This window comes from Pogoniulus pusillus, chromosome 5 (genome assembly GCF_015220805.1).
Source record: "Pogoniulus pusillus isolate bPogPus1 chromosome 5, bPogPus1.pri, whole genome shotgun sequence".
NCBI lineage: Eukaryota > Metazoa > Chordata > Aves > Piciformes > Lybiidae > Pogoniulus > Pogoniulus pusillus.
In genome coordinates, this window is record NC_087268.1 from 7,756,848 (window position 1) to 7,778,823 (window position 21,976).

At 45.1% G+C, this 21,976-nt stretch overlaps 1 protein-coding gene across 8 annotated transcripts in view; it reads right to left on the reverse strand.

The window, feature by feature from the left end:
• Positions 1-21,976, reverse strand: part of BBX (BBX high mobility group box domain containing) — a 133,241-nt gene that overhangs the window by 56,072 nt on the left and 55,193 nt on the right. For all 8 annotated transcript variants that reach the window (XM_064143146.1, XM_064143142.1, XM_064143145.1 and 5 more), the window contains exons 3-4: positions 6,808-6,978; positions 3,924-4,166 (exon numbers count right to left, since the gene is read on the reverse strand). In XM_064143146.1, the coding sequence (XP_063999216.1) occupies positions 3,924-4,166; positions 6,808-6,969 (405 nt within the window). In that variant the 5' untranslated portion in view covers positions 6,970-6,978. The remainder of the gene's footprint in view (positions 1-3,923; positions 4,167-6,807; positions 6,979-21,976) is intronic.

The following is a 21,976-nucleotide window of genomic DNA, read 5'->3' on the forward strand; positions in this document are numbered from 1 at the left end:
CCTTGATTTTTTAACAGTTTAATCACATGCTTAGAGTCTGATCACCAACACAATTTAGAAAGAAGAAATGTTAAGAGAAGCAGAGTGGTATTTAAAAAGAAAAGTAGAGTGGTATTTTGCTGCTTCTGAGCATCTACCACCCAGAGCAGGCTGAAGTTCTGACCCTGCAAACTGCTCCTCCATGCTCACTCTGAGCCATAAAGGCAGCTATCTGAATTCTTTTGCAGGCAGTCTTTCTGTTCTAGCCTGAATGAAAGGCAAACATCCATTTAGCAATAAATATGCATTTAGTCATTTCAGCAGCATGATGCTCCTTACCTTGCACTCTTTTTTTCTCTAATAGGTCTGTATTTTCTAATATTTGGGCACATGCTTTCCCCAAATCAGGCACAGAAAATAAATCACTATCAGCATTAGCTCATTTTCAGTAACTTCTGATACAGCATTTCAGTGTTCTTTTGAAAATTTACTATGCTTCATGGCTGCCTAAGATGAAACTAAGACCATGTCAAGCTTCCTTTGGCCTTGAGCACACAGCACACAGCTCAGTTGTTTGATGGTGCCTTGGTAAGAAGCACTAAAACAAACAAAGCCAGACTGCACATGGGGAGGGGGAAAGTCTGGATCCCACAGAGTTTTGGGGGTAGGGAAAAGGATGGGGACCTGTTTTATTCACAAAATGCAGCAGTCATTACACTTTCTGAGTCTCTTGCTGACCAAATCACAACAAGGTTTATGAATGAGTGCAGCAACAAAAAACCCACATTTGGTATTTGAAATGTGTTGCTATCAACGGTGGAGAAAGGGCAAATCAGACAAGTAGGTCACATATGCAACGGTTGGCCTGACAACTGCTAGGGGTGCAACAGCACTGGCTGCTGGAGAAGATATAGAATCACAGAATTGCTGTGGTTAGAAAAGACCTCTAAGATTGTCAAGGCCAACTTTTCACCCAACGTGACCAAGGTCATTAAACCATGTACCAAAACGCCATATCCACATCGTTCTTGAACGCCTCTAGGGATGGTGACTCCACCACTTCCCTGGGCAGCCTCTTCCAATGCCTGACCACTCTTACAGCAAAGACATTTTTCCTGATCTCCAACCAAAACCTCCCCTGGAACAATTTTAGGCCATTTTCTCTTGTTCTGTCACTTGACACTAGGGAGAAGAGATCAAGTCCCACTTCACTCCACCTCCTTTCAGGGAGCTGTAGAGAACAATGCGGTCTCTGTTCACCCTTCTCTTCTCCTGACTTAGTTTATCCAATAAGTGCTAGTGCTCACCATGGAGAGAAGGAAGCCAGCACCTGGAAGTGTTCAAGGCCAGGTTGGATGGGGCTCTGAGCAAGGTGATCTATTGGGAGGTGATCCTGCCCATGGCAGGGGGGTTGGAACTAGATGACTTTTAAGGTCTTTTCCAACCCAAACCATTCTATGACTCTATGTTACATGCAGATGCCTGCACAGAAACACACACATAGGTTTACAAAAAATCACCTTGGCTATCAAATACAGAACTAGCACTTAACCCTTGTCATCTCTGGCAGTGTCTGTGGTGTTCTCCCAGATCAATAAGCCTGGTAGCATGATCACCACCACATGCGGGTCACTTTTACTCCCTTTGTACCATATTAGCTGGCATTTGGCACCTCCAAACTGCAGCAAGACTAACAAATGGTTTTAGTCTAGAAGCAGCACAGCCCTGTGTGAGCCTGCTGGGTGAAATCCTGTATTTATAGAAGTGGCTATAAATAATAAAAACCTGCAGGGACTGCTGACCCACATACACACTGCATTTGCTGCACAGGGTGTTGTCTCTGAAATGTGCAAAGTAAAGGCTGAGACACCTCTCACCTCATCCCTTTCCCCTTTGGAACAGGTTGCCCAGGGAGGTGGTGGAGTCACCATCCCTGGAGATGTTCAAGAAATATGAGGACATGACACCTCAGGACATGTTTCAGTGGCCATAGTGGTCTTAGATTGACACTTGGACTCAATGATTCAGAGATTCACAGAATGGTTTGGGCTAAAAGGGACCTTACAGATAATCTAGTTCCAACTCCCCTGTCATGGGCAAGGACACCTTCCACTAGACCAAGCTGCTCCAACCTGGGTATGATCACTTCCAGGCTTGGAGTCTCCATGATTTGGGCTACCTGATCCAGTGCCTCACCACCCTCAAGGGAAGAGCATCTTCTAATGTCTAATCTAAATGGAGTTTTGTTTGTTAACAAAGATTTTTTTAATCCAGTGTAAACTGGTTTAAAAGTTTTAAATCTATTTTAATGTCCTGAGGATTGTCACAGCAGGAGATTCACAGAACACTTGCAACAACTGCTAAATGCAGAGTAGGACTCAAATCCCACCACACTTCAAGAGGGATCCAGGCAGATCCATGCCTGTAAATTAACAGTAAACTAAGGTTAGAGTATTTGCTTGACAGGGAATTTCACTACAAGATCATCATCAGCCCCCTCCCCTATAAGCCACTGCCTACAGGCAAGCCGAGGTGTTACAGAGCCTGCCTATAGATAAAGCAGACAGAGCTCCACACAGAAGTGACACTTAAACGAAAGCCAAGTTAAGTGTGACTGCACTGACACCCTGGAGTCAGGAGAAAACCCACTATCCCACACTGGGTATTCCCACACATCAAATTATGAACTCTAAGGAACTTAAACAATTCTTGGATTAAAATTTTACCTTGACATAAAGCTGCTTTGTGAAATACGGGGTTAAATCTTTTTTCCCTGCTCCCAGTTAAAAGACTCTGACTACATATTGCTCTCTGATTCCAGTACTGGACTCAGTCTCACCAAAGGTTGCTCTACCAACACTGATTAACAATACATAGGGACAGTACCTCATGAAAACTAGTAAGTTCTAAACACTGTAGAATGAAAGGGAAAAGGTGACTACATGTTTTGACTATGCTTTTGGTCCATCTGTATAATAACACCAACCTGTGTCATTGATAGCAAATGCATAGCTTGAGCTAAATGTCACTGAGTAGATGGCACTGGTCTGTATGTCACTGTTTTCAGTGGCCACCATCCCAATGCCACTGCTTGTGCCACAGTAATTATCAGGTAGTATTTACCACAAAGTGCATATATTTTTACCAATGACTATTAGAACCAAGTTAGTGTACACAGACCAATTGCTTCTCAGCCCGATGTGAAGACTAAATGAAAGTATAGGGAGGTTCTCCTTCTCATCTACTCTGCCATGGTGTGGCACTCAGAATACTGTATCTAGTTTTGGGCTCCTCAGTTCAAGACAGCAAGGATCTACCGGATAGAGTCCAACTGAGGCTACAGGGATGAAGAAGGGACTTGAGCATCTCTTCTGTGAGGAAAGACTGAGAGATCGGGGGCTGTTTAGTCTTGGGAAGAGAAGGCTGAGTGAGGACTTTATTAATGACTGTAAATATCTGAAGGGTGAGTGTAAAGATGAAGGTGCCAGTCTCTTTCTAGTGGTGTCCAGTAACAGAACAAGAAGCAACAGGTATAAGCTGGAACAGAGGAAGTTCCACTTCAACATGGGGAAAAACCTCTTTGCTGTAAGGGTGCTGGAGCCCTGGAGCAGGCTGCCCAGAGAGGTTGTGGACTCCCCTTCTCTGAGACTTTCAAGACCCATCTGGATGTGTTCCTGTGTGACCTGCCCTAGGTGATCCTGCTTTGACAGGAAGGTTGGCTTGGATGATCTTCAGAGGTCCCTTCCAACCTCTAACATTCTATGATTCTGTGAATCAAAGCAAGAACAGCAGCTATAAAGGGCACCATAATCCCACTCAAGAAGCTGAAGAGTCCAAGGAAGAAAAAAGCTCCACAAGCAACATTTAATACACCAGAGAAAGAGAAAACAGACAAAAAACATGTCGTGCACTCCATTTACATCCACCATTCTTCCAGAACATACCTCCTTAGCCATGTCAGTGTATTTCTGCTTCTCCTTTGGATCTAGAACAGCCCACCAATCTGCCAGGATCTTGGTTGCGCCACGGTTATCGAGCCGTGGGTGTTCTTTCCGCACCAGAGAGCGATGGCGTTTGCAGAACAAGAGAAATGCATTCATTGGTCGGCGAGCTCGTTGCTCTGAGGACTCGTCATCTTCAGTCTCATCAGCATCCTGCTCTAAACCATCAGCACCAAGGAGTGGCACCTAGCAGAACCAAAAGGGAAGGGATGTAGAGCCAGATACCCACACTCCTTATGTAGGCTGAGACCTAGTGTGAACAAGGAGAGGCACACAGCTGTCTCCAAAGGCCATCCATTCCACCTAGGTGACCCAGAGCTCTACATCAAACTCCCTCATCTGAAGGTTCAAAGTCATTCATGCTGTCTGCAAGACTTAACAGGCATAAACTTGAACATAGGAAGTTCCATCTAAACATGAAGAGGAACTTCTTTAACTTAAGGGTGATGGGGTACTGGAACAAGCTGCCCGAAGAGGTGGTGGAGTTTCCATCTCTGGAGAGATTTGAAACTTGCCTGGACGTGTTCCTGTGTGACCTTCTCTAGGTGAACCTGCCTTGGATTTGGTGATCTCCAGAGGTCCCTTCCAACCCCTACTGTTCTATGTGCTTCTATGACTTTGTAAACTCCCAATTTGAGGACAATTTCCTTCAGTACCTGCAGACGGCCTACAAGGAAGCCAGGAAGAGAAGCTTTATACAAGGGCTTGCAGTGACAGGATGAGAGGTGACTGACTGAATCTTGAGGAGGGGAGATTTAAACTGGAGATCAGGAAGACATTCTTTACAGTCAGGGTGGTGAGACAGTGGAAAAGGTTGCCCAGGAAGGTTGTGGATAGTCTCTCCTGAAAAGTGTTCAGGGCCAGGCTGAACAGGGCTTTGAGCAACCTAGTCTAGTGGGAGGTGTCCCTGTTCATGGTAGGGGGGTTGAAAACAGATGATCCTTCAAGGTCTCTTCCATGACTAAAGAGCCCTAGAAGGGCTGGAGGGTTGTATTTTGTACAACCTAGTAATCATGGCAGTGAGAGGAGGTGACCTCAGCCCTGTGTGTTTGCAACTAGAGAGTGCATAGGAATGGAAACGCATAGGTAATGTCTTCTGCTGCTCCTGGCTGAGGCTGTGACTTATGCTGCCACCCAGCCCCTACTCAGCTACCCAGTGAGAGAGACAGGGAGCAAATTCCACCAGAAGACACTGCCAAAATATGCCCTCTCCATTTACAGGTGTTACATTCCTACAAGGCACACACCCCGGAAGACTAGTTCTGACTGAATAAAACTGATTACTGCACGAGACTGCAAACCACCTCCTTTCTAACTGCAAATCTGCTGTTATACCACACTGCAAAAGTGACCTGGAAGGTCACTGTCAGAGTAGCAAGCTCCTACTTGCTTGCTCCTTATCAAAGCTACTGTTCCTTATGAGCATGGGGCTCAAGGCAGTCTTCTCAGCACTGATCTCTTCCTTTCTGCCTTGAAGAAGCATCAAGGAGATGCAGATATGATTATGAGCCAGATGATGGCAACATCTCGCCTCAATAATGACTCTCATGACTGAGAGAACTGGAGCTGTTCAGTTTGAGAAGGCTAAGGGATCTTATTCATGTCTATAAATATCTGAAGGGTGGGTGTCAAGAAGAAGGTGCCAGTTACTTTTCAGTGGTGTCCAGTACTGTGACAAAGAACAACAGGTATTAGCTGGAACACAGGAAGTTCTACATCAATGTAAGGAAAAAATACTGTGAGGGTGCTGGAGCCCTGGAGCAGGCTGCCCAGAGAGGTTGTGGAGTCTCCTTCTCTGAGACTTTTGAAACTCACATGGACATATTCCTGTGTGACTGCCCTAGGTGATCTTGATTTGCCAGGGTGGTTGACTCAATGATCTTAAGAGGTCCCTTCCAACCCTTACTATTCTATCATTCTATGAGCCGTTCTCAACTCTTGTTACAGAGGGTGAGTCTAACTGCACATTCATGAAGCACCACATTGTGGGGTCCTTACAAAAACCAAGTTTCATCATCATCAAACAATGCCAAAGTACCAAGTGCCAAACCAGAGAGGTTATTCCACCTGACCTCTCCACGTTCTGGAGGGTTTAAGTCAAATTTCACTTGCAAAGACAGTAGAAATTACTGATGGCTTTTAACTTCTTCTTTGCCCTTGTAACCTCTGTATTTTTTTTAATCCTTGTGAAAAAGGAAAGAAAACTGTTCACTTATTATGTCCTCAGAGCCACCAGAAGCAAGGTTCAGGTAGATGGGGACAATCTTTCAGTAGAGCCTGTTGTGACAAGGAGTAAGAGCTTTAAACTAAAAGGGAGAGTTAGACTAAAGAGAAGGGACAATTTTCTTAAGTTTGAGAGTGATGAAACAGTGACACAGCTTGGCCAGAGAGGTGGCAGATGACCCATCCCTGGAACCACTTCAGATCAGGTTTGATGGGACTTTGAAAAACCTGTTCTAGTTGCAGATGTCCCTGCAGATTGCAGGTGGGTTGGACTAAATGATGTTTAAATGTTGTCCCTTACAACCCAAGTCATTTTATCGTTCTGTGAGAGGCTAACTTCACGTCTAAAATAATCCACCAAACATTCAAAACCCCACTTGTGCAACAAGTTATTGAAAGAGTTAAATCTCTTCTAGTCTAACTCTTAAAAAGAGAGTTCTGATTAAGGTTTTCACTTTTATGCTTGCCCTCATAACGTTGTGGGCACAGCACCACTGTGTTTTACTAAAGAGAACAGCAAGAAGCAAACAAAATAAAATACATGGTTAAGGAGAATCTGACCCATCATTAACCTTCTACAATCAAAACATCCAGTGAAGTCTACCTTATCAATATCTTCCTCCTCTTCTTCCTCCTCCTCCTCTTCAGAGAAGTCAAGGAGTTTCTTGGCAAGCAGGGGATGCCACTGAAGACACTTTCTTTTTGGTCGCTTCCCAGTTCCTTCTCCTTCTGTCGAATGATCCTTACTCCTACTACTGCCTTTCATTACTGTGACCTGTCATGCAAAAAAAGTCATAGATTCACAATAAAACCCCAAAATGACCCTCACAGAGATGCACCAGTGACAAACACATGGGGCACTAATGCAAGACTTGCAGAATATTTTTGGCAAGATAATGGCACTTTCCTGGAACCAGTCTCTTTTCACTGGTGTCTTGTGATAGGATGAGGGGCAACAGACACAAACTCGAACACAGTAAGGCTAGTATGAGGAAAAACTTTTTCACTGTGAGATTGCCCTGGAACAGGCTGCCCAGAGAGGTTGTGGAGTCTCCTTCTCCAAAGACATTCCATACCTGCCTGGACACATCTACCTGTGTGGCCTGCCCCAGGTGATCCTGCTTTGGTAGTGAGGTTGGACTGAATGATCCCTGGAGGTCTCTTCCAACCTCTACTATTCTGTATCAGATAGTGTTAGTTCCTCCCTGCTCAGCAGCAGTACCTGGCTCTCACCAGTTAAGCATGTGTGGTGGTAGGCTTGATGGAGCAAATGTGGGCTTATCCATGCCCAGACATGTTTGCCTGCCCCCCCAATCCTGTGCTGGGGAAGCAAGCTTGGAAGGGGAGGACAGAAGCCCTGGCTTTGCCTATCATGGAGAGGCCTGGCAAAGTGCCATTCCCCTTGGCTAATCCATGTCCTGGACACTGACAGAAGGGATGAGCAGGCAGCACCAGGCTGCTGCCCCTCGTTTTGCATCCCGAATTTGCCTGCAGAGCTCACCAGGAACAGGCTCCAGATGCCTGCAGGCGGCCGCCTCGCACAGCTCCCGGCGTGACACTGTGCTGAGACCGTGCACACCTCAGGACACCCTGCCTGCCCCTGAAAGCCTTCCTGCTAAGGCTACAAGTCCTGCAGACACACAGATCGTCCAGGGGAGCTGGGGACAAGGTCAGGGATTGTCAGCCTCCTTTCCAGAAGCCTGGGAGAAATCAAGTCTCAGCAGCCAGTGGGACAGAGTTCCACCTGCTTTGGGCACTCTCTGATTTATAATGTTGTGAGTTAATACTTAAAAGCCTCTTCCAGTACAATATTTGTGTTTGCCACTGTAAGAGATAAGTGCTCTAGTTTTGCCTCTGCCCTGTGTGTATACATTTCCAACCTGTGTGGTTTTTGAACCTGTGAATAAGTTTCTGGCGAGATTTAATGTTAATAAACAGTTGTCATAGTTATTAACAACCACTGCCTGGATAGCAAAATCAATACAGACTACTAATTTTGCATGATCCTTCACAGTATGCCCGGTAACCTGGCAGCAGTTTGCCATGATTTGTTTGAACTAGATCATCTTTAAAGTCTCTTCCAACCCAAACCATTCTATGAGGCTCCACACTTTGCTCTCCTTATCATGTTACTTCTGCCTGGAGCACACCTAAACTCTTCATTTCTCAGCAGCTGCTCCACATAATTTTCTGTAACCAACTTCTGTCTCTTAAATGGTACATATTCATGCACCATCTCACCAAAATACCTGTCTGACTTGTAAAGTGGAACCAAACATACAGAAAGAAACAACTTTGGCTTATAAAACATTGAAATGCTCGCTTCTGCAGCATGATCCAGAAGCCTCCCAGGCATTAACTGTATGAAGCTATATAATCCATGCCATCTCTTCTTTTCTTTCTGTAACATCAGGGATCACTCAAAAAATGAAAAAAAGAAACCATTCCAATATACATTTTTTAATACTTTTCTGTTTAAAAAATGTCTGACCCCATTTTTGCTTATTCAGGTTCGCTTCAGTTTTTACCTGCATTTTAGAGACCTCTTCTGGTGTTCACTTTTTGCTAATGCTTCTCAATCAGACACAGGATTGGTACCATGAAAAATGTTCTGATTCTCTATTATGTCACTTGGGGCCTCTCCTCTTTTAAAAAAAGGATGCTGGCATAGTGCATCAAACTTGTTTTCCTTTTGATTACTTCATCTCCCACTTTGTGAACATTGCTGTCATAGATTCAGAGAATGGTTTAGGTTGGAGGGGACCTTGAAGATCATCCAGTTCCAACCCCTTGCCATGGACAGGGACACCTACCACTAGACCAGCTTGCTCAAGGCTTCATCCAGCCTCAGCTTGAACAGCTGTAAAGTCTTGCCATTCTCACTGTCAAGAATTTCTAACATCCAGACTAAAACTCCCCTCTTCCAACTCAAAGTCATTGCACCTCCTCCTATCACTACAAGCCCTTGTAAAAAGTCCCTCCCCAGCTTTCTTGCAGGCCTTTTTCAGGCAGATACATTGAAACATCCACATATGGAGCTAGATGACCTTTAAGGTCCCTTCCAACTCAAGCCATTCTATGATTCTACAATAGTTACATCAGCTATGCCAATGAAAACATCCAGATGAGTGTGAAATACAGCCAGCAAGGACACTATTACTCATTTTTCTGAACAGAAGATGTTGGCAACTCCTTAAGACACTTCATAGTCAAGTGGATGTAGGTATGATTAAATGACAATAGTAGTTTTACTGACATTATTTACTTGATGATGAGTGGTAAAGCATCAATAGAATCCATTTAGTGGAGTCTTTCTGTTTATTTATCTAACTCTTTTTCCCCTTGACACATCACGAAAAGCATGTTAGTGCTCATTTTGTGTGGCAGACAGGAAGCTGGCAGCCAGAGCAAGCAGACACCAGCTTCTCCTCTCCCTCTCAGGGATTCCTGAGTGCTGGCAAGTGTCCCTACCAGCAAGCTTTTGAAAAGACAGCTGGATTTGGACCCTACAAGAACTGAAGTATGCTTTTAAGCTTGACAATTAAGTATTCCCATAGAAAGTCACAGAACCAAGTCCTGAACAGCCTGCAGAATTTGTGTCTTAAAAATACAGAAGACACACAGCATCCAAAGTGCAATGTTTGCAATAAGCAGTGTTTTTTAAAGCATATTGCAAAATAAAAAGAGCTAATATCAGCAAAACATCATGTATCTTCTATGGCAGATGTAATGGTTTTTAGAAGAGGAAAACCAAAACTAGCTAACAAGATTTTAGAAGCTAAGGGTGACAAAAAGGTGACAGACATCAGGAATTAAGTAGGAATATTCCACCAAGACAAGACAAAAGAAAAGACAGTTTTGATAAACTAAGCCACATATGCTTTATAGTATCACCAGAGGATACCTGCCAAGGTTGACATTTATGATCCACTGACAGCAAGAAATACCTTCAGGGTGATGTTCTACACCTGCCCTTAGTGCTGATATAAATCAAACATTAGAAAGATATTATATCACTGAAAAAAATAGCAATTTTTATATTTTGGTTTTGTTTGTTGGTTTTTTGGGGGTGAGGGTTTGTTTTTGTCTATTGCTTTTTGGCTTTTCTTTGTGTGTGTGTGTTGTCTGCATTATTTCTTTTCTGGTTCTGGAAATATTATGATCAAGGAATGAGAGTTTCCTTGTCTGTCTTATAAAAGGGTTTCAGAGATAATAAATCAATAGATTCCCCAAGAAAAGAGCAGGATGGTGGTGGCATTCTTCTCACTGTTTAACGTTTTACAGCATACATTTTTATATCAATTCCACAACTGTATGCAAGTGTTCATTTTTTAAGTGTTCCTTTTGACCAGGTGATCCTTGGGGTCTCTTCCTACCTGTCACGCTGTGTTTCTGTGATTAACAACAAGTATTTGATTGCCTTCATTATAGAATCATAGAATGTACTATGTTGGAAGGGACCTCCAGAGATCATCTAGTTCAACTACTCTGGCAGTGGCAGGGACATCTCCAACTAGATGAGATTGATCAAAGCTCCATCAAGCCTGACCTTGCATGTCTCGAGGTATGGAGCCTCCACCGCCTCCTTAGGCAGCTTGTTTCAGTGTTACCATTATCATTAAGTTTTGTTTTCCTTATGTATCCTTGCATTATATAGAAAACCTGAAACACAGGTGACCAACTTCTGCAGTCCTAATCGAGAATCATAGAATCAACCAGGTTGGAAGAGACCTCCAAGATCATCCAGGCCAACCTAGCACCCAGTCCTAGCCAGTCAATTAGACCATGGCACTAAGTGCCTCATCCAGTCTTTTCCTGAACACCCCCAGGGACGATGACTCCACCACCTCCCTGGGCAGCCCATTCCAAGGGCAAATCACTCTGAGAAGAACTTCCTCCTAGTATCCAGCCTATACCTCCCCTGGCACAACTTGAGACTGTGTCTCCTCATTCTGTTGCTACCCCCACCTGGCTACAGCCTCCCTTCAGGTAGTTGTAGACAGCAATGAGCTCAGCCCTGAGCCTCCTCTTCTGCAGGCTGCACACCCCCAGCTCCCTCAGCCTCTCCTCACAGGGCTGTGCTCCAGGCCCCTCACCAGCTTTGTCGCCCTCCTGTGGACACCTTCCAGTATCTCAGCATCTCTCTTGAACTGAGGAGCCCAGAACTGGACATAAGACTCAAAAGTGTGGCCTGAGCAGTACTGAGTACAGGGGAAGAATAACCTCCCTTGTCCTACTGGCCACACTGCTCCTGATACAGACCAGATTGCCATTTGCTCTGCTGCCCACCTGGGCACACTGCTGGCTCAGCCTGCTATCTACCAGTAACCCCAGGCATTTGGCACAACTGGAGGCCACTTCCTCTTGGTCTGTCCCTTGTTACTTAGTTGAACAGACCAATGTCCGCCTCTGTACAGCCTCCTTTCGGGCACTTGTACAGAGCCAGAGGGGCTCCCCTGAGCCCACACCACCACCAAACCAGCACTCCAAACTCATGCACATCCACAGAGCCGATGACTCCTCGGTAGGCAGGCACTAAACCTATGAGAAGGAGGTGGCACGGGGCATGCCTACCCAAGTGGCACAGAACTGGGGAGCCTGGGAAAAGGCAGCAAGGAAGCTGGGGAGAAGGCACCAGAGTTGCTGCAGCCGCCCGGGGTCAGCGGCTGGCTGTGCCAAACGGCTGCTGCAGGGCAGGGGCTGGGCTCACGGTACCTGCTGCGGCGGCGCATCTAGCAGCACTGAGCAGTGATGCTCTCACGGCCACCTTAGCAGGCCCAGAGCAAAGCCCAGCAGTGCCGGGGCTGGCTGGCACCGTGCCGAGGCTGCAGAGGCGGCAGGACGCGGGGCAGCAGCCGAGCGGAGCCGACAACCGGTTAGGGGCGGCTGGCAACCGACCGCGTTCTCAACGCGTTCTAAACCGGCAGCGGTAGCGAGGGGAGGGCGGCAGGGGAGGAGCAGAGAAGCGGGGGAGAAGGGGAGAAGAGTTAGAGGAGAACGGAAGAAGCGAGGGGAAGGGAAAGCTCACACTTAGGGCTCACCTTTTTAAAAGCAAGCTTAAACATCCCAACAAAAGAAACACCAAGGAAAACCCCGCAACTGCTCCTTCGGAACTGCTAGCTCATAAATCCTGGTAATGGAATCCTTATGCATTCCATAACCAACAACGAAGAGGCTTCACGAAAACTTCAAATAAAACGTGCTTGTGCAGTGATCACTGACAGCAACGCCACAAGATTGATAATAAATCCCTAGATCCTGTCATATTTCCTGGGGAATCTAATCATCACAATCTCCTTTCATCCCTCTAGTAAGAGATAACGTGGGTAAAGCAAAACGTCAGTAAGAAGTGAACCTGTGGAGTCTGCTCTGTGCCTGAACGCCACACCATCTCCCCACATCTGGATTCGTTTCTGAGTTATTAACTTGCTCAAGGTCAGGCTGGTGGATGCCTTGGGCAACCTGGTCTAGTGGGAGGTGTCCTTGCACATGGCAGGAGGATTTGAACTAGAGGATCTTTAAAGTCCCTTCCAACCTAAACCATTCTATGATTTTATGAAAATAGCATTAAAACAAATACTAAAGCAGCAACGTGTCAAAACGTGTCTGATCTCAAATTAGGCATAACTCAAGGAGGTACACAGAATGCCAGGGCAGAGCAGAGTTTGGATGGATACAAATAGAAGCAGAAAACGACTGTGTACTCATAGATCAGATTTGGATTTCTCTTCTTTCTACAGGCAGCATTTTAGGCATTTTAATGCAGGCTAGATCATGTAGTTCCAACCCCTCTGTCCTGGGCAGGGACACCTTCCTCTCGACCAGGTTGCCCAAGGTCTCATCCAGCCTGGCCTTGAATACTTCTGGAGAGGGATTTCTTGATGCAGTGGTTTGGTAAGGGAAGAAAGAGATGGAGCTAAAAGAACCTCAGCTATTTTTTTTTGGAAGCAGCACTATCTCTCAGAACTATGCAGATCCACCTGAAATCCTTTTGGGTCTATTAAAATTTGCAGTGACTTGGAAAGCAGATGCATTGGCTCAGAACACAATTTTCAAGTGCCATCTAGTGGTTATTGTAATTTTTCTTTCAACTTGGTATTTACCTTCTCAATTTAAAAAAAATAACCAAGAAAGTTTGTTACTTTTCTTGATACCTTCTTATGTGACTTGGGTTTGCAATGGTAAGTAGATGCTTAAATGTTAAGTCTAAGCTTAAGAATTCCTTCAGATTGAATTTGGGCCAGAAGACAGTTGATTTCAGGACTAAGGAATTAAAAGAGGAAAAATAAGCTTATCCTTAAAAACAAAACAAGGTACAAATGTCAGTTTGTTATTTAGAATGAACTATTTCAGCAACCACTTGGCCAGGGACTCAGCTTTTTGTGCTCTTAAGGACTATAAAAGCTGTGGAGTGCAGCTGCCTTTTCAGTCAAGGTTCTGTTGCTGTTGTAATAAAGCACCTCAGAAACGTGGATTAAAATTGTCAACTGGAAGAGCTGCAGTCAAAAATGATTCATAGAATCATAAAATGGTTTGGGTTAGAACTGGGATCCTAAAGATCATCCAGTCCAATTCCCTTGCCATGGGCAGGGAACAGCTCCTACTACAACACGTTGCTCAAGGCTTCATTCAACCTGGCTTTGAACATCTCCAGGGAAGGGACATCTGTAACCTCGCTGGGCAACCTGTTGCAGGGTCTCATCAGCCTTATATACGTTGCCACATGTAGAGAATTTCATCCTGCACTGTTTCGCTCTATCTCCTTTTGTCAAGATTTTCTGGATAACCACTAAGAAAGCACCAGAGACCCATAAACACTGTGGAAAGAAGTTCCCTTAGTAAGAAAGATTATTTAAACTTTATGTTCTCATTTTTATTCTATGCTAACACCTATATAAAACCTCCACTTTTTAACTGACAGTCAAAGAATTGGCTTCATGAAATATAACAAACCTCCCACTGTCTGGCTCCAGATGGGTGGTGAAAGCTGCTTCTGTAGTTCTCTACAGGTTAAGAACCAAAACAATAAACCTCCAGTCAAATTAAAAGCCACTTCACAAGCAAACCACACCTCAAACAAGATTGGATAATTAAGATTACAGGTAGGCATTATGGTTTTTATCTTCAGATCTTTATGACAACAGAGGGGAAAAAAAAAAGGAAAAATATTAGTTTTCCCAGTTCTTTTGATTGCTATTTAAGATCTTTGTTGATAGTTTAACATGTCTAAAATTGAGTTTTTGTGAATGCCTCCGAAGTTTTTATGAGTTCTATAAAATCTTTTATTGTATCTGTACAAAAACTCCTAGATGGAAATATCAATACATCTTGCTTGGACAAGATACATTTACATCTAACTACACACACGTGTGAGGTCATAAACTCAAGGTTTTACATCTAGCTACTCTGCCACCAACCAAGGGGAAACTTTATCTGTGTCCACAGATCAACCAAAATGAGGCATCACAGAATTGTTTCTGTTAGAAAAGACCTCCAAGATCATAGAGTCCAGCCACTGACCTACAGTCACTGTGGCCATTAAACCATGTTCCAAAGTGCCATGACCACACATTTCTTAAACACCTTCAGGGATAGTGACTCCACCACCTACCTCCCTGGGCAGCCTGTTCCAGTGCCTGACCACTCTTTTGGGAAAGGAATCTTTCCTAATATTCAAACTAAACCTCCCCTGGCACAATTTTAGGACATTTCCTCACATTCTATCTGTATTTATCAGTATCTATACCTGATACTAGGGAGAGGACACCAACCCCCACCTCACTCCAGCCTCCTTTCAGGGAGTTGTAGAGAGGGGTAAGGTCTCACTTCAGCCTCCTCTTCTCTAAACTAAATGAATAACAGATGAGTAACAGTTAAGAAGTATACCTGGAAAGGGAAGGTATTTTCCCAGCTCCTCTCACACAGAAGCACGTTACCAGTTGCCTGTAACAATAGCAGGTAGGGCACACAGATTGAAATCCTACTTGAAGGTACTACTAGAGAGCAGCATTGTGCTTGGTTGATAAGAGCTGCTGCAGCAGCCTTCAGAAGGTGTTTGCTGAAGAGGCTGACTGTTGCCAGACATTGCAGAAGCATCTTTATTTGAATAAACACTTGAGAAGTCACAGAGGCTTTTCAGTGCTAATTGACACTTGTATTTCAGCTTGTCTTTTCTAGATCTCCTTGTTTCCTTTTCTACCTCTGCTTCCTCCTTTTGTTGCTCTGTTTTGTGGTTCCCTGGGCCGCTCAGCTCTTGTTTTTCAAATGGTCCTGCTCAAGTGCCTTGCTCTGGCTGCCCCCCTCCAGCTACAAGTAGTCGATGTACGCCTCCCTTCTCCTCACTGTTGGGGCACGAACTCAGTAGACTTTAAGCACGGAACAAAGGCATACACACAGCTTTGATGAACTAATGTACAGAGTGAGAAACAGAAGGGTATCAACCTTGCCCACCAGTCAATGTTATTTCAAATCATCAGAGCAAGCATATTTCAGAGCACTTAAGCAATTCAAAAAACACAGCAATGATGAAGTCTTAATGCAGAGTCTCGAACTAAAATGAAAAAACTAAACTACTACAACAACCGGTGTCAAAAATGTGTGTTTTTAGTAGACAACTACTTCTGCCTCCTTGCAGCCAATTAATTATTACTCTGAAGTTACTAATTGTTTCACAGAAGTACACGCCTGCCCTCTAGTGACTACAATATGCAAATTGAGTGATTAGTTAAAGCACGATCTCCACAGGATCACAGAAGGGTCTGGGCTGGGAAGAGACCTTAGAGATAGCCTAGTTCCAGCCTCCCCTGACGTGGGCAATGATGCCTCTTACTAGACCAGGTTGCTCAAGGCCTCATTCAACCTAGGCTTGAACACCCCCATAGAGGGAGCATCCACAACGTTCCTGGGCAACCTGTTCCAGTGTCTCACCACCCTCACTGTAAAGAACTTCTTTGGCTTGAAGGAAATTATTTCTTTACAAATAACTGTGTTGTAAAAGCAAACATTTGGCATCCCTAAGTTACAAGTTCACAGGATCACAGGATGTTAGAAGGCACCTAGAAGGTGTTGGAAGGCATTTCCATAGACCCACCCATCCCCTGCCAGAGCAGGACCATAGGGTCTACCTCAGGTCTCACAGGAATGCATCCAGATACGTCTTGAAAGTCGCCAGAGAAAGAAACTCCACCTCCCCGGGCAATCTGTTCCAGTGCTCCATCACCCTCACAGTAAAGTTCTTCCTCATGTTGAGGTGGAACTTCCTCTGCTGTAGTTTAAACCCATTGCTCCTGGTCCTATCACAGGGCACAAGTGAGTAGAGCCTGATCTCTCCCTTCTTGACACCCAGCCCTCATATATTTATGAATGTTGATTAGATCCCCTCCAAGTCTTCTCCTCACCACACCAAAAAGCCCCAGGTCCCTCAGCCCCTCTCATAGGGCAGTGCTCCACCCCCTTAATCATCTTTTTAGCCCTCCGTTGGACTCTTTCAAGTAGATCTCTGTCCCTCTTGAACTGGGGAGCAATATTCCAGGTGAGGTCTCACCAGGTCAGAGCAGAGTGGGAGAGGAACCTCCCTCCATCTGCTGGCTACACTCCTCTTAATACACCCCAGGATCCCACTGGCCTTTTTATCCACAAGGGCACACTGCTGTCCCATTGGTTACTTCTTGTCCACCAGGACTCCCAGGTCCTTTTCCACAGGGCTGCTTTCCAGTAGATCACCTCTCAACCTACACTAGTGAGGTTTACTATTCCTTCCCAAGTGCAAGACTCTGCATTTATCCTTGTTAAGTCTCATTAGGTTCCTCTTTGCCCTGCTCTCCAGTCTGTCCAGGTCTTGCTGAGTGGCTGCACAGCCTCCAGGTGTGTCAGCCAAGCCTACCACTTTGGTATCATCAGCAAACTTGCTGAGCAGACACTGTCCCCTCATCAGTGTTACTGATGAAGATGTTGAACAGGATCAGACCCAGCACTGAACCCTTGGGGGCTCCACTAGGTACAAGTCTCCAGCTGGACTTGGCACCACTGATCACCACTCTTTGCCCCCAGTTTGGAATGGAAGGGACCTTAACCTGTTGAGAGAGGTTCCATCTAGTTCCAACCGCCCTGCTATGGATCAGGGACACCTTCCACTGGACTGGGTTGCTCAAGGCTCCATCCAGCCTGGCATTTAACACCTCCAGGCAGGGGGCATCCAAAACCACCCTCAGTAACCTTTTCCAGCATCTCACCACCCTCACTCTAAAGAATTTCTTCCTAATAGCTAGTCTAAATCTCCCCTCCTCAAGGTTCAATCCATTCCCTGGTTGCAAAATTCCAAATGGTTGGAATTAGCCCTGTGCTGGAATGAGAAGGTTGAGCTCCCCACTGCATCACTATGATGCTCAGATTTCAGGATGAGGCTGTGATACAGCTTACAATCCACACTCATCACTTCACCTCGACTCACCTGTAATCAAATGTTTTAAGTAGCTGAAACTAGTTTCCACCTACTGAGGAAGAACCAAGGTGTATCAAAGGGTGATATGGAAACTTCTGGCCTCCTGCTATAGTGAAGTGCTGGGCACCAAGCAAAATCACTGGCCAGAGTTAGTCAGAACCAAGAAACATGGAATGATTTTGGTTAGAAAAGACCTATAAGATCATTGAGTCCAACCACTGGTTGGAGTGAGAGTCTCACTCTACCAAGTCTGGCGCTAAACCATGTCACTCAGCATTGTATCTCTTGTGGTTTTTAAACATCACCAGCTCTGCATCCCCACAGCCACCTGCCAGATTTGGTCAGCAATACCAGTTTCTGTACACGTGATCCATTTCCCTTTCTTCCATACTCAGCCCAAAAGGATAGCAGAGCTGCCAGAAAAGGCAGAATCAGGCCTAAAATTAACTTTATCAAGTAAAGCCCTAGGAAGAAGGCAGTGAACCCCACTATCCCCAGCTGTGTTGAGCAGGGCAAACACTGAGCATTCCAATCGTTCTTCCAGCTTTTTCATTCAGCAAATATGTGACAGAAACCCTGCAGCCAGCCTCCTGCCTGACAAGCCTTCTTCACAGGCTAAGGCTGAATTTCACAGGAATTCCTGGGCACTCTCTTTCACTTCTTCTTATGAGGCCACAGTCAGTCAATACTTCAGCCACTTATCTTCAAGTCACATTTTTGCTTTTGAACAAATATTCTGGTGGAATGATTTTGGTGAGACACTGGACCAACTTGCCCAACAAGGTCATGGATGCCCCCTCCATGCAAGTGTCCAACATCAGGTTAAACAACCTGATCTAGTGGAAGGGGAGTGGGAACTAGATGACCTTCAAAGCCCCTTCCAACTCAAACTATTCTGTGAATCTATGAATGGATGGGATGGACAGAGAAGTGTGCAAAATCACTGCAGCACTCCTGTGCAAATACAATCAGATAATTTATAATATTATATATATATATATATATATATATACACACACCATCTATTTTATAACACTTAATTGTTTAGAATCAGGGAACTGCTGAAATTGGAAGAGGCCTTTGAGATCATCAAGTCCAACTGATTCTCTAGAGCTCACAATCCCAACACTACTCTTAAGCCACTACCACTACATATAATACTATTTATAAATTTAAGTATTGATGAAGTTTATAGATAAATAAAATTAATATATTTACTAAATATGTAATGAATTAGACAAATATTTAATCAACCAAGCAACTGTGACTCTAGATGCTTAGTGCTTGGGAGCACGATTTATTGTTCGAGGCTCATTTGGCACAACAGGATCCTTATTCAACTCTTTCAAATGCTGATAAATAGAGAAAAGCATGAATATGCTCTCATAAGAGGAAGAATGAAAGAGAAGGACAAAATCTTCTCCATTGTTTTGGTTTGAAATCATCTGACAGACTTTAGCATTAAAAAAGTTAAAGCTCTTTCTCCAAGAGTGGAAAACTACACAGTGAAGAGAAAAATGATGACTATTAATTCTTCATAATCCTACAGGACATTACTAAATACTGAATGGTGATGCAGGAGGGGAAAAAAGAGAGGAAATCTAAACCACGTTTTTGTTAAGTTCTCTAACTTGGAGTCTTGAAACACAAAAAACCAAAACCTCACCAAAAAAAACAATTTCAGGCCATTTCCTCTTGTTCTTTCACCTGATACGAGGGAGAAGAGACCAACTTTCCCCTTTCTCCAACCTCCTTTCAGAGAGTTGTAGAGAGCAAGGGGGTTTCCCCTCAGTCTCCTATTCTCTAGACTGAACAACCTTGGGTCCCTCAGCTGCTGCCCACCAGAACTGTTCTCCAGACCCTTCATCAGCTTTGCTGCCCCTCCCTGGACACTCTCCAGCGCCTCAATGTCCTTCTTGGAGTGAGGGGCCCAAAACTGACCCCAGGATTCGAGGTGCAACCTCATCACTGCCCAGTACAGGGGACAACTGCAGCCCTGTTCTGGCTGGCCAGGATACTGGTGGCCTTCTTGGCCACCTGAGCACACTGCTGACTCATGCTCAGCTGCTGTCAAGCAGCACCACCAGGCTCTCTTCTGTTCTGCAGTTTCCAGCCACTCTGCCCTAAGCCTGGAGCACCTATGGCATCATTGTTACCCAACTGCAGCACCCAGCACTTGACCTTGTTAAACCTCAAGAACTGACCTAAACCCATTGATCAGCATGGCCAGATCCCTGTGCAGGCCATTCCTGCCCTCCAGCAGAAGAACACTCCCAGTCAATTTACAGTCACTTGAAAACTTACTGAAGGTGCACTCAATCCCGTTGTCCAGATCACTGAGGAAGATACCAAAAAGAACTGGTCCCAGCACTGAGCCCTGGGGCCACCAACTGGATTCAACTCCATTCCCAACATGAACCAAACAAACTGCAGACAGTATATTCCTTCCCAGTTAGTTCAGGCCACAGTGGGTTTTTGCAAGCTCTGCATTTTCCCACACTGCTGTGTACAATCAGAGTCCTGTGTGTAGACCCCAGATCAGGCTTTCTCTGAAAGCCAGTGGCTATACAACACCGAGAGCAGCAGGATTAACCCATACACAAAAAGGTTACAGTCAGTGCTTAGAAAACAAGCCAATTGTTGGGTTGTTTTCTAAGCATCTTCCCTAAGGGAAGATTTCACTGTTCTCTAGGACTACCTGACAGGTTGTAGCAAGGCCGGTTTTGATCTCTTCTCCCGAGTAACTAGTCATCTGACGAGAGGAAATGGGTTGAAGTTGCTCCAAAGGAGGTTTAGACTGCATATTAGGAAAAACTTCTTTACTGAGAGGCTGGTCAGCTGCTGGAACAGGCTGCCCAGAGAAGTGGTCATCATCCTGGAGGTGTTCAAGAAGCATGGTGATGTGGTGCTTCAGGATATAGTTGTCATGGTAGCTGGACTCAATGATCTTAAAGGTATTTTCCTGCCTTATCAATTCTGTGATTCTACTTCCAACAGCCCAGCCATGAACAGGGACACCTTCCAATACACCAGGCTGCTCAAGGCCTCATCCAGCCTGGCCCTGAAGACCTCCAGGAAGTAAGCATCCACAATCTCCCTGGGCAACCTACTCCAGAGATAAACCAAGCTAACCTGTTGACCACACAGAAGGAAGGACTACTACATCCAAATAAACACCAGGCACTGCAGTTCAAGTCTGGCTTGCTGCTCCTTCACTTTTGAGAGAGAAAACTGAAAATTACTTAGAAATTCACAGGTATCAACTGGTTGCCATTAGGGCTCCAGTTCCAAACCAGATCTGCTGCAGTCCACCTTGGGCTGTAAAAGCCTTGCTACAAACAGTTTCTCTCTTTGGAAACTCCACCTACAGCTTTCAACTGCTTGAGAAAAACTCCTGGCTGCCAGCCTGGCTGAGTGTGAAGTGTTACTCTGAGGTCTCTAGCACCATCTTATGTAAAGTTTTTGCTGCAGCCTCAGTTAGGGAACTAGGCTTAAATAAAGATTCTTTATCTGCCTTACTACACATGCAAAAAGCAAGGGTGTCATCCTGTCCAGCACAATAGCACAACCTTCAAATAGATGCCCTTGCAACTCACGCAGAAGTGCTATGCTGAGGAGACAGGGTGAGATTCTCACTGACTTCAAAGGACTCTCAATAAACCAGTGCAATCAGAATCACAGAATGCTTTGGGTTGGAAGACACTTAGAAGATCATCTAGTTCCCAACCTTCCACTAACAAGGTTGCTCAAGGCCTCATCTAGTCTGTCCTTGAACATCTCCAGAGAGGGGGCATCCAGAAGCTCCACCTATTCCAGTGTCTCCCCACCCTGATTGTCATGAATTTCCTAATATCCAGTCTAAACTCCCTCCCCCAACTTGCAGCTCAAAGCAGCCCCTTGTACTTGTCATTACAAGCCCTCATAAGAAGTCTCTTCTTAGGTCTCCTGTAGGACCCCTCTTCAGGTACTGGAAGGCTGCCTTAAGGTCTTCCCAGAGTATTTTCCTCTCCAGGCTGAACAGTCCCAACTCTCCCAGCCTGTTCTCATAAGGGAGGTGCTCCAGCCCTCTGATTATCTTTGTAGCCTCATCTGGACCCACTTGAGCAGATCCACATCCTTCTTGTGTCTGGGGCCCCAGAACTGGATGTAGTGCTCCAGGTGGGGTCTCACAAAAGCACAATAGTGTCATCCTAAAATGAGATATCAGTACTAAGAGCTGTTAAGTATTTCAGCACTCTCTTCTTCTAGATTTCTTGTTCTGAAGGCCAGGAAGGGTAAGGAAGGTGGTAAGAGTTTGGTCACTCTGGCAAGGGAAGACTCATGCACTGTGGGG